A 12,199-nucleotide genomic window follows, 5' to 3' on the forward strand; every position below is an offset into this window, starting at 1 on the left:
ATCTCCACATCCCATAGTTACCATCTCCACATCCCATAGTTACCATCTCCACACCCCATAGTTACCATCTCCACATCCCACAGTTACCATCTCCACACCCCATAGTTACCATCTCCACACCCCATAGTTACCATCTCCACACCCCATAGTTACCATCTCCACACCCCATAGTTACCATCTCCACATCCCACAGTTACCATCTCCACATCCCACAGTTACCATCTCCACATCCCGTAGTTACCATCTCCACACCCCATAGTTACCATCTCCACACCCCATAGTTACCATCTCCACATCCCATAGTTACCATCTCCACATCCCATAGTTACCAACTCCACATCCCATAGTTACCATCTCCACATCCCATAGTTACCATCTCCACATCCCATAGTTACCATCTCCACACCCCATAGTTACCATCTCCACACCCCATAGTTACCATCTCCACATCCCGTAGTTACCATCTCCACATCCCGTAGTTACCATCTCCACATCCCATAGTTACCAACACCACATCCCATAGTTACCAACTCCACATCCCATAGTTACCATCTCCACATCCCATAGTTACCATCTCCACATCACATAGTTACCAACTCCACATCCCATAGTTACCGTCTCTACATCCCATAGTTACCGTCTCCACATCCCATAGTTACCGTCTCCACATCCCATAGTTACCGTCTCCACATCCCATAGTTACCGTCTCCACATCCCATAGTTACCGTCTCCACATCCCATAGTTACCGTCTCCACATCCCATAGTTACCATCTCCACATCCCATAGTTACCATCTCCACATCCCATAGTTACCAACTCCACATCCCAGTTACCATCTCCACATCCCATAATTACCATCTCCACACCCCATAGTTACTATCTCCACATCCCATAGTTACCATCTTCACATCCCATAGTTACCAACTCCACATCCCATAGTTACCATCTCCACATCCCATAGTTACCAACTCCACAACCCATAGTTACCATCTCCACATCCCATAGTTACCATCTCCACATCCCATAGTTACCATCTCCACATCCCATAGTTACCATCTCCACATCCCATAGTTACCATCTCCACATCCCATAGTTACCATCTCCACACCCCATAGTTACCATCTCCACATCCCATAGTTACCATCTCCACATCCCATAGTTACCATCTCCACATCCCATAGTTACCATCTCCACATCCCATAGTTACCAACTCCACATCCCATAGTTACCATCTCCACATCCCATAGTTACCAACTCCACATCCCATAGTTACCATCTCCACATCCCATAATTACCATCTCCACATCCCATAGTTACCATCTCCACATCCCATAATTACCATCTCCACATCCCATAGTTACCATCTCCACATCCCATAGTTACCATCTCCACATCCCATAGCACAGACTGGCGCTATCACTGTCTTTCACTAGATGATCACCATAGCAACTGGTTATATATCAGCACGAGCGCAAACATGACAGCAGGTCAGCTGCCCGCCTCCCCCGCAAACTGGGCTTGTGGACTGAGTTAATGGACAGAGTGGGGGGTGAGGTGGAAGATTGTTCAAGAAGACCTTATTATCAGAAGTTGAACTCCTCAGTGGTGGTAGATTTCCATGCTTTATTGACCTTAGTATTTCTTCCTCCGATCCAGGACGGCTGCGTTTTGACTCATCTCAATCTTTCCAAAAACTCTTTGACAGATGACTCCATCAGCGATTTTGCCAGGTAACTCTTTCTGATCTTCAATGTTTTGGCACAATTGCCCTTTTGTAACATTGCTATAACAGTAAACCCTGTCTCTCAGCATACTGACCAAAACACTTGGCTTCAACTGGACTGTACAGATCTGAACTCCCACACAATCCAGGGAGATATCTGTACACTGACGGGTGTCTCTCAGTCCCTCTCCCTCAGGGAGATATCTGTACACTGACTGGTGTCTCTCAGTCCCTTTCCCTCAGGGCGATATCTGTACACTGACTGGTGTCTCTCAGTCCCTCTCCCTCAGGGAGATATCTGTACACTGACTGGTGTCTCTCAGTCCCTCTCCCTCAGGGAGATATCTGTACACTGACTGGTGTCTCTCAGTCCCTCTCTCAGGGAGATATCTGTACACTGACTGGTGTCTCTCAGTCCCTCTCCCTCAGGGAGATATCTGTACACTGACTGGTGTCTCTCAGTCCCTCTCCCTCAGGGAGATATCTGTACACTGACTGGTGTCTCTCAGTCCCTCTCCCTCAGGGAGATATCTGTACACTGACTGGTGTCTCTCAGTCCCTCTCCCTCAGGGAGATATCTGTATACTGACTGGTGTCTCTCAGTCCCTCTCCCTCGGAGATATCTGTACACTGACTGGTGTCTCTCAGTCCCCTCTCCCTCAGGGAGATATCTGTACACTGACTGGTGTCTCTCAGTCCCTCTCCCTCAGGGAGATATCTGTACACTGACTGGTGTCTCTCAGTCCCTCTCCCTCAGGGAGATATCTGTACACTGACTGGTGTCTCTCAGTCCCTCTCCCTCAGGGAGATATCTGTACACTGACTGGTGTCTCTCAGTCCCTCTCCCTCAGGGAGATATCTGTATACTGACTGGTGTCTCTCAGTCCCCTCTCCCTCAGGGAGATATCTGTACACTGACTGGTGTCTCTCAGTCCCTCTTCCTCAGGGAGATATCTGTATACTGACTGGTGTCTCTCAGTCCCTCTCCCTCAGGGAGATATCTGTACACTGACTGGTGTCTCTCAGTCCCCTCTCCCTCAGGGAGATATCTGTACACTGACTGGAGTCTCTCAGTCCCCTCTCCCTCAGGGAGATATCTGTACACTGACTGGTGTCTCTCAGTCCCTCTCCCTCAGGGAGATATCTGTACACTGACTGGTGTCTCTCAGTCCCTCTCCCTCAGGGAGATATCTGTACACTGACTGGTGTCTCTCAGTCCCTCTCCCTCAGGGTGATATCTGTACACTGACTGATGTCTCTCAGTCCCCTCTCACTCAGGGAGATATCTATACACTGACTGGTGTCTCTCAGTCCCTCTCCCTCAGGGAGATATCTGTACACTGATGTCTCTCAGTCCCTCTCCCTCAGGGAGATATCTGTACACTGACTGGTGTTTCTCAGTCCCTCTCTCTCAGGGTGATATCTGTACACTGGCTGGTGTCTCTCAGTCCCTCTCTCCCTTAGGGAAATATCTGTATACTGACTGGTGTCTCTCAGTCTCTCTCCCTCAGGGAGATATCTGTACACTGACTGGTGTCTCTCAGTTCCTCTCTCCCTTAGGGAAATATCTGTACACTGACTGGTGTCTCTCAGTCCCTCTCCCTCAGGGAGATATCTGTACACTGACTGGTGTCTCTCAGTCCCCTCTCCCTCAGGGAGATACCTGTACACTGATTGGTGTCTCTCAGTCCCTCTCTCTCAGGGAGCTATCTGTACACTGACTGGTGTCTCTCAGTCCCTCTCCCTCAGGGAGATATCTGTACACTGACTGGTGTCAAGTTTTGTTTGCTAACGCTCCTGTGAGGCGCTCTGGGACGTTTTACTACATTAAAGGCGCTATATAAATGCAAGTTGTTGGTACTGATATGGGGTGATGCAGGGTCCAGCTCAGCCATGGTGTCGTTCAATATATCGGCTCACACCTCAAGAACCAGCGCCCATGCCACTGTACCCCAGCAGGAGCTGGGATCTTTCGGTCAGGTGGAGGGAAAGGTAAATACATCTTCCTACATGGGCTGCTGGATGTACAGGGACAGGGCTGAACTACGGATCTCACGTTGCATGTTCCCTCTCCCTGTAGGTGTTTGCCATCCTTCCCATCACTGGCATTCCTTGACTTATCGCGGAATTCTGGAATCAGTTCCAGCGGGCTGGAGATGCTCCTGGCTGCATTTGGCAAGCGGGATTCCTGGATGGAGGTCCTTGATTTATCAGGTCAGTTGTGAATGCCAGTGACTGAGTCTCAGATTATTTTAAATGGAGAACTCTCATGGAAGGGACGAGGCCCAAAGCGCAGGACAGCCGAGGGTCGCCAACTCCCGTTGGACGCATTCCTGGAGGCTTCATCACATGAGCTCCCGCCTCCAACCACCCCGTCCCTGCCATTGGTCGCCTGACACGTCCATCCTCACCGCGGCCCCGCCTTCCTCTGCCAACTGGAAAACGAACAGGCTCTTCCGTACCCGATGGGATGGTTCATGGGGGCACTGAAAATTTGTGACCTTTTTTTTTTGAACACTTTTATTTATTAGTTCTAAAAATATTCAGCACCAAAGGGAGCTGTGTTACCCTAATATCTCCACTGCAGCCCTTTAAGAGCTGCTGTGTCGCTCTTAAAGGGCTGCAGGAGAGACACAGGCCAAGCTCCCCGGGCGAGTGTGCGACAGGCCAAGCTCCCCGGGCGAGTGTGCGACAGGCCAAGCTCCCCGGGCGAGTGTGCGACAGGCCAAGCTCCCCGGGCGAGTGTGCGACAGGCCAAGCTCCCCTGCCGAGTGTGCGACAGGCCAAGCTCCCCAGGCAAGTGTGCGACAGGCCAAGCTCCCCGGGCAAGTGTGCGACAGGCCAAGCTCCCCGGGTAAGTGTGCGACAGGCCAAGCTCCCCGGGCAAGTGTGCGACAGGCCAAGCTCCCCGGGTATGTGTGCGACAGGCCAAGCTCCCCGGGCAAGTGTGGGACAGGCCAAGCTCCCCGGGCAAGTGTGCGACAGGCCAAGCTCCCCGGGTATGTGTGCGACAGGCCAAGCTCCCCGGGCAAGTGTGGGACAGGCCAAGCTCCCCGGGCAAGTGTGCGACAGGCCAAGCTCCCCGGGTATGTGTGCGACAGGCCAAGCTCCCCGGGTAAGTGTGCGACAGGCCAAGCTCCCCGGGCAAGTGTGCGACAGGCCAAGCTCCCCGGGTATGTGTGCGACAGGCCAAGCTCCCCGGGCAAGTGTGGGACAGGCCAAGCTCCCCGGGCAAGTGTGCGACAGGCCAAGCTCCCCGGGCAAGTGTGGGACAGGACAAGCTCCCCGGGCAAGTGTGCGACAGGCCAAGCTCCCCGGGTATGTGTGCGACAGGCCAAGCTCCCCGGGCAAGTGTGGGACAGGCCAAGCTCCCCGGGCAGGCTCCCCTTTCATACGCTATTCAAACCAGGCAGGAATTCCTGTCTCTAAATTGACCAAACTGGTTCACTGAGCTGCCAGTGAAGCTGAGGCAGCGGCATGTGCTCGCTGAAGCCTGTCGTTTGCCCAACTCACAAAATCCGGGCCTCTGGTGCGCGAATTCTTGGCTGGAGGGTCAACTAGTCGCCAAGGTGGAAATTCCAGCGTGTTTCCGTCTGTGGTTTTGGAGCCTGTTGTTCAGTTGACATCATGCAGGGGGTGAAGAGAGATAGAGAAAGAGGGAGAGGGTGGAGCAGAGGGCAGGGAGAGAGGGGAGAATGTGGGGCGGGGGGAGGAAACGGAGGGTGGAGAAAGGAGAGAGAGGGGAGAGAGACAAAGGGGAGTGACAGAGAAAGGAGAGAGGAGAGAATTACATAAAATGTGGGGTGGAGGGGGAAGAAAGAGAGCAGGAGAGTGGGGGGAGAGAGAGAGTGGGGGGAGAGAGAGGGGGGAGAGAGTGGGGGGAGAGAGAGAGTGGGGGGAGAGAGAGAGTGGGGGAGAGAGAGTGAGGGGAGAGAGAGTGGGGGGGGAGAGAGGGGGGAGAGAGAGTGGGGGGAGAGAGAGAGTGGGGGGAGAGAGAGAGTGGGGGGAGAGAGAGCGACAGGGGAGAGAGAGCGGGGGGAGAGAGAGAGCGGGGGGAGAGAGAGTGGGGGGAGAGAGAGTGTGGGGGAGAGAGTGGGTGGGGGAGAGAGTGGGTGGGGGAGAGAGAGAGCGGGGGAGAGAGAGAGCGGGGGAGAGAGAGAGCGGGGGAGAGAGAGAGCGGGGGGGAGAGAGAGAGTGGGGGGGAGAGAGCGGGGGGGAGTGGGGGAGAGAGAGTGGGGGGAGAGAGAGAGTGGGGGAGAGAGTGGGTGTGGGGGAGAGAGAGATTGGGGGGGAGAGAGAGAGTGGGGGGGAGAGAGAGGGGGGGGAGAGAGAGGTGCAGACAGATTCAATGACTTTATCTATTTTCCAGGCTGCTCAATCCATCAGCACGATATTAAATCCGAGGCTGCGAGGTGGAACCTGGGAGACCTCCGTCTGTGAATCACAAGTGTCGGCAACTACGACGGCAAAATCGCCACGATTCCGAAAAATATCACCAGAATGTAACTGCGCCAGAACTGCCGGGAGCCAGGATTAACAGGGATCCATTTAATAAAGAGGGAGGGTTAAAAATTTACCTCATAATCCCTCAGGGACTCCTGGAATTAAGAGGTGTCACAGGAACAGAGGAGGCCATTCAGCCCCTTGAGCCTGTTCCACCATTCAGTTAGATCATGGCTGATCAGCATCTTCACTCCACCTGCCGACCTGCGCTCCACATTGTGTTACATCGCCCTCTGGTTCTACTTACTATGACTTCTAGAGAGAATCCTGGCCTCTCGAGCATCCCCTGATTATAATCGCTCCACCATTGGCGGCCGTGCCTTCAGCTGCCTGGGCCCCGAGCTCAGGAATTCCCTGCCTAAACCTCTCCGCCTCTCTCTCCTCCTTCAAGACGCTCCTTAAAACCGACCTCTTTGACCAAGCTTTTGGTCACCTGCCCGAACTTCTCCTCATGTGGCTCGATGTCAGATTTTGTTTGATAATCGCTCCTGTGAAGCGCCTTGGGACGTTTTACTACCTTAAATACAAGTTGTTGCTGTTGAATTAAGAGCACAGGAATTCCCTGTGTATTGAAAGGACCCGAGTCAACCCGCTGGATCAAGGATGCCCGGCACTGCCCTCTACTCGCTTCAAGCTTTATTCTGCATCTGTTTTTGCCCCTTGCTGGAGAAAGGATCCACAAGCACTGGCTGCCCTTCCAATGCCTCACTCGAAGGATCACGTCTCAATGAGTGCCAACTGGCTATTCGGCCACGGAGGGAGGCACAGCTGGAACCCAATCCTGTCTTTACCCGGTGCACACGGGCATTGTCCCGCGGACAGACCACTGGATGGTGATCACCGCGGAAACCCAGGCTGACTATCCCCTAACTTAGCCTGGGGGCACTGAGGCTGCGTGTAGTACGTTGGTGGGGTAGGCCGTGTCTCAATGGGTAGCGCTCTCGCCTCTGAGTCAGAAGGTCGTGGGTTCAAGCTCCAATCCAGCGACTTGAGCACAAAATCCAGGCTGACACTCCCAGTGCTGCACTATCGGAGGGGCAGTACTGAGGGAGCACTGCACTGTCGGAGGGGCAGTACTGAGGGAGCGCTGTACTGTCAGAGGGGTAGTACTGAGGGAGCGCTGCACTGTCGGACGGGCAGTACTGAGGGAGTGCTGCACTGTCGGAGGGGCAGTACTGAGGGAGCGCTGCACTGTCGGAGGGGCAGTACTGAGGGAGCGCTGTACTGTCAGAGGGGTAGTACTGAGGGAGCGCTGCACTGTCGGACGGGCAGTACTGAGGGAGTGCTGCACTGTCGGAGGGGCAGTACTGAGGGAGCGCTGCACTGTCGGACGGGCAGTACTGAGGGAGCGCTGTACTGTCAGAGGGGTAGTACTGAGGGAGCGCTGCACTGTCGGACGGGCAGTACTGAGGGAGTGCTGCACTGTCGAAGGGGCAGTACTGAAGGAGTGCTGCACTGTCGGACGGGCAGTACTGAGGGAGCGCTGCACTGTCAGAGGGGCAGTACTGAGGGAGTGCTGCACTGTCGGAGGGGCAGTACTGAGGGAGTGCCGCACTGTCGGAGGGGCAGTACTGAGGGAGCGCTGCACTGTGGTAGGGGCAGTACTGAGGGAGCGCTGCACTGTCGGAGGGGCAGTACTGAAGGAGTACTGCACTGTCAGAGGGGCAGTACTGAGGGAGCGCTGCACTGTCGGAGGGGCAGTACTGAGGGAGTGCTGCACTGTGGTAGGGGCAGTACTGAGGGAGCGCTGCACTGTCAGAGGGGCAGTACTGAAGGAGTACTGCACTGTCAGAGGGGCAGTACTGAGGGAGCGCTGCACTGTCGGAGGGGCAGTACTGAAGGAGTGCTGCACTGTCAGAGGGGCAGTACTGAGGGAGCGCTGCACTGTCGGAGGGGCAGTACTGAAGGAGTGCTGCACTGTCGGAGGGGCAGTACTGAGGGAGCGCTGCACTGTCGGAGGGGCAGTACTGAAGGAGTGCTGCACTGTCAGGGGCAGTACTGAGGGAGCGCTGCACTGTCGGAGGGGCAGTACTGAAGGAGTGCTGCACTGTCAGAGGGGCAGTACTGAGGGAGCGCTGCACTGTCGGAGGGGCAGTACTGAGGGAGCGCTGCACTGTCGGAGGGGCAGTACTGAGGGAGTGCAGCACTGTCAGAGGGGCAGTACTGAGGGAGCGCTGCACTGTCGGAGGGGCAGTACTGAGGGAGTGCAGCACTGTCGGAGGGGCAGTACTGAGGGAGTGCTGCACTGTCGGAGGGGCAGTACTGAGGGAGTGCTGCACTGTCGGAGGGGCAGTACTGAGGGAGTGCAGCACTGTCAGAGGGGCAGTACTGTGGGAGCGCCGCACTGTCGGAGGGGCAGTACTGAGGGAGCGCTGCACTGTCGGAGGGGCAGTACTGTGGGAGCGCCGCACTGTCGGAGGGGCAGTACTGAGGGAGCGCTGCACTGTCGGAGGGGCAGTACTGAGGGAGCGCTGCACTGTCAGAGGGGCAGTACTGTGGGAGCGCCGCACTGTCGGAGGGGCAGTACTGAGGGAGTGCTGCACTGTCGGAGGGGCAGTACTGAGGGAGTGCAGCACTGTCAGAGGGGCAGTACTGTGGGAGCGCCGCACTGTCGGAGGGGCAGTACTGAGGGAGCGCTGCACTGTCGGAGGGGCAGTACTGAGGGAGTGCCGCACTGTCGGAGGGGCAGTACTGAGGGAGTGCAGCACTGTCGGAGGGGCAGTACTGAGGGAGCGCTGCACTGTCGGAGGGGCAGTACTGAGGGAGTGCAGCACTGTCGGAGGGGCAGTACTGAGGGAGTGCTGCACTGTCGGAGGGGCAGTACTGAGGGAGCGCTGCACTGTCGGAGATGCCGTCTTTCGGCTGAGACGTTAAACCGAGGCCCCGTCTGCCCACTCAGGTGGACATAAAAGCTCCCATGGCCACTATTGGAAGAAGAGCATGGGAATTCTTCTCCGTGTCTAGCCAATATTTATCTCTCAACCAACAGAAAAAAATCATTATCACATTGCTGTTTGTGGGATCATGCAGTGTGCAAATTGGCTGCCACATTTCCTACATTACAACAGTATCAAACATGCACCTTGCTGGTCCACTGGCTCAGTACCACATCCCACTAAACCTTTGGATCACCTTATTTTTTGATTCCAACTTTTGCACAGACTCTAGTTCCCCTCACATTACCTTCCCACTCTTATTTATCCTTCTCCTGGAAGGGACGATTGAGCAGGGTTTATATATATCTATATTTTATATCTGAAAATAATTTCAATTTTTCTCCTAGACTCTTGTACTCAATGCAGTTACATTTTACAAGTATTAAAAAATTAATGAAGTATCTGGTTATGTTTATCCAGACATTTCTTACTAGCTTTAATACAATTGCATGGTTTTTATTTGGATTTATAAATGTCACGTATATGCTTTTTTTTTTAAATAAAGAGTTGAAGTCACCAGCTAAATCTGTTGTCTAAAGCTTCAAGTGCCCATACTGTACGTAGCATGTGTGTACACAAACATCCGCATATGCACAGACACACCCACACGCATTACCCACGTGCTGGGCTCCGCCATCATTGAGGATGGGGATATTCATGGAGCCTCCTCCTCCTGTTAGTTTAATGGTCCACCACCATTCACGACTGGATGTGGCAGGACTGCAGAGCTTTGATCTGATCCGTTGATTGTGGGATCACTTAGCTCTGTCTATAGCTTGCTGCTTCTGCTTTTTAGCATGCATGTAGTCCTGTGTTGCAACTTCCCCAGGCTGGCACCTCATTTTTAGGTACGCCAGGTGTCAGTCTGTGGGACAGCTCTCCCAATTTTGGCACGAGACCCCAGATGTTAGTGAGGGGGACACTGCAGGGTCAACTGGGCTGGGTGGTCCTTCCGGTTTTATTCTTATTGTTTTTCGTAGCAGTTTTTTACAACTGAGTGGCTTGCTGGGCCATTTCAGAGGGCAGTTATGAGTCAACCACATATCGGCCAGACCGGGTAAGGGCGGCAGATTTCCATTCCTAAAGGACATTCGTGAACCAGATGGGTTTTTACGACAATCCAGTAATTTCATGGTCACAATTACTGATACCAGCTTTTTATTCCAGATTTATTTAATGAAGTGAATTTAAATTGCCCAGTTGCGGTGGTGGGATTTGAATGTTTGTCTGCGGGTTACTAATCCAGTGCCATGTCCACAGTACATAGAAACATAGAAGATAGGAGCAGGAGTAGGCCATTCGGCCCTTCGAGCCTGCTCCACCATTCAATGAGATCATGGCTGATCATCCAAATTCAGTACCCTGTCCCTGCCTTATCCCTTGATCCCTTTAGCCTTAAGAAATATATCCAACTCTTTCTTGAATATATTTAATGAACTGGCCTCCACCGCCCTCTGTGGCAGAGAATTCCACAGGTTCACCACTCTCTGGGTGAAGAAATTCCTCCTCATTTCAGTCCTAAATGGCTTACCCCTTACCCTTAGACTATGACCCCTGGTTCTGGACTCCCCAGCCATCAGAAACATCCTTCCTGCATCTAGTCTGTCCAGGCCTGACAGAATTTTATAGGTTTCGATGAGATCTCCTCTCAATCTTCTAAACTCCAGTGAGTATAAGCCCAATCGACACAATCTCTCCTCATACGTCATTCCTGCCATCCCAGGTATCAACCTGGTGAATCTTCGCTGCACTCCTTCCATGGCAAGAATGTCCTTCCTCAGGTAAGGCGACCAAAACTGCACACAATACTCAAGGTGCGGTCTCACCAAGCCCCTGTACAACTGTAGCAAGACATCCTTGTTCCTGTACTCGAACCCTCTTGCTACGAAGGCCAACATACCATTTGCCTTCTTAACCGCCTGCTGCACCTGCATGCTTACCTTCAGCGACTGGTGCACAAGAACACCCAGGTCTCTTTGCACTTCCCCTTCTCCCAATCTATTGCCATTCAAATAATAGCCTGCCTTCCTGTTTTTGCCACCAAAGTGGATAACCTCACATTTATCCACATTATAATGCATTTGCCATGTTTCTGCCCAATCACCCAACCTGTCCAAATCGTACTGGAGTTTCACGACATCCTCCTCACAGCTTACCCTCCCACCCAGCTTTGTCTCATCTGCAAACTTGGAGATATTACATCCAATTCCCTCGTCCAGATCATTAATATATATTGTGAACAGCTGGGGTCCTAGGACCGATCCCTGTGGTACCCCACTAGTCACTGCCTGCCAGTTGGAAAACGACCCGTTTATTCCAACTCTTTGCTTTCTGTCCGCCAACCAGTTCTCTATCCAAGTCAATACCTTGCCCCCAATCCCATGTGCCTTAATTTTACACGCTAATCTCTTATGTGGGACCTTATCGAAAGCCTTCTGAAAGTCCAAATACACCACATCCACTGGTTCTCCCTTATCTATTTTACCAGTTACATCCTCAAAAAATTCCAGTAGATTAGTCCGATAGCAGTCTCTCCACTAGTCCTATCACCATCTCGTCTGGTTTTGAATACCTCTTAATGTCTCTTCTCTTTTGTTCTTTCATCCCCATTTCCCAGCCCCCAAACTGGCCTTTTAATCTGTTTCATTTCCTGTTTTTTTTCAGTCCTGACGAAGGGTTTCGACCTGAAACGTTGACTCTGTTTCTCTCTCCACGGATGTTGCCTGACCTGAGTTTTTCCAGCATTTTCTGTTGCCATGTCCACAGTGCTGGCTCTGGGGGAAGGGGGCCGCTCAGGCACCGCCCTCACTGAGCCAAGAGAACAGCCGCACTAGCGGCCAATGGGAGCCGCGCCTCTCTCCCACCCAATGGGAATGGCGCATCTGCGGGGCAATCGGCCAATTGGAATCGCCGGGCTGTGAGCCTCCAGCCAATGAGAGCGGGGGGGGGGCGCGGTGCGGGCAGCCCGGTCTCATTTGCATCCAATCAAACTGCACGCAGCGAGGGGGGCGCGGCCGGATTGGGGGGGCGGCGGGAG

The 12,199-nt window shown here is 53.4% G+C and overlaps 1 protein-coding gene across 3 annotated transcripts in view; it reads left to right on the plus strand.

Moving 5' to 3' along the window:
* The window catches only part of LOC147116852 (tonsoku-like protein), a 207,801-nt gene extending 200,426 nt beyond the window's left edge, over positions 1-7,375 (plus strand). Inside the window, exons 25-27 of one of the 3 annotated variants that reach the window (XM_085987258.1) lie at positions 1,657-1,730; positions 3,804-3,937; positions 6,093-7,375. In XM_085987258.1, coding sequence (XP_085843384.1) covers positions 1,657-1,730; positions 3,804-3,937; positions 6,093-6,163 — 279 coding nt within the window. In that variant the 3' untranslated portion in view covers positions 6,164-7,375. The remainder of the gene's footprint in view (positions 1-1,656; positions 1,731-3,803; positions 3,938-6,092) is intronic. The other 2 variants (XM_085987259.1, XM_085987260.1) reach the window with 2 other exon arrangements.
* Positions 7,376-12,199: the final 4,824 nt, after the last annotated feature.

Source organism: Somniosus microcephalus, chromosome 5 (genome assembly GCF_052327205.1).
Source record: "Somniosus microcephalus isolate GS21.2 chromosome 5, FLI_Smic_1.0, whole genome shotgun sequence".
Classification (NCBI taxonomy): domain Eukaryota; kingdom Metazoa; phylum Chordata; class Chondrichthyes; order Squaliformes; family Somniosidae; genus Somniosus; species Somniosus microcephalus.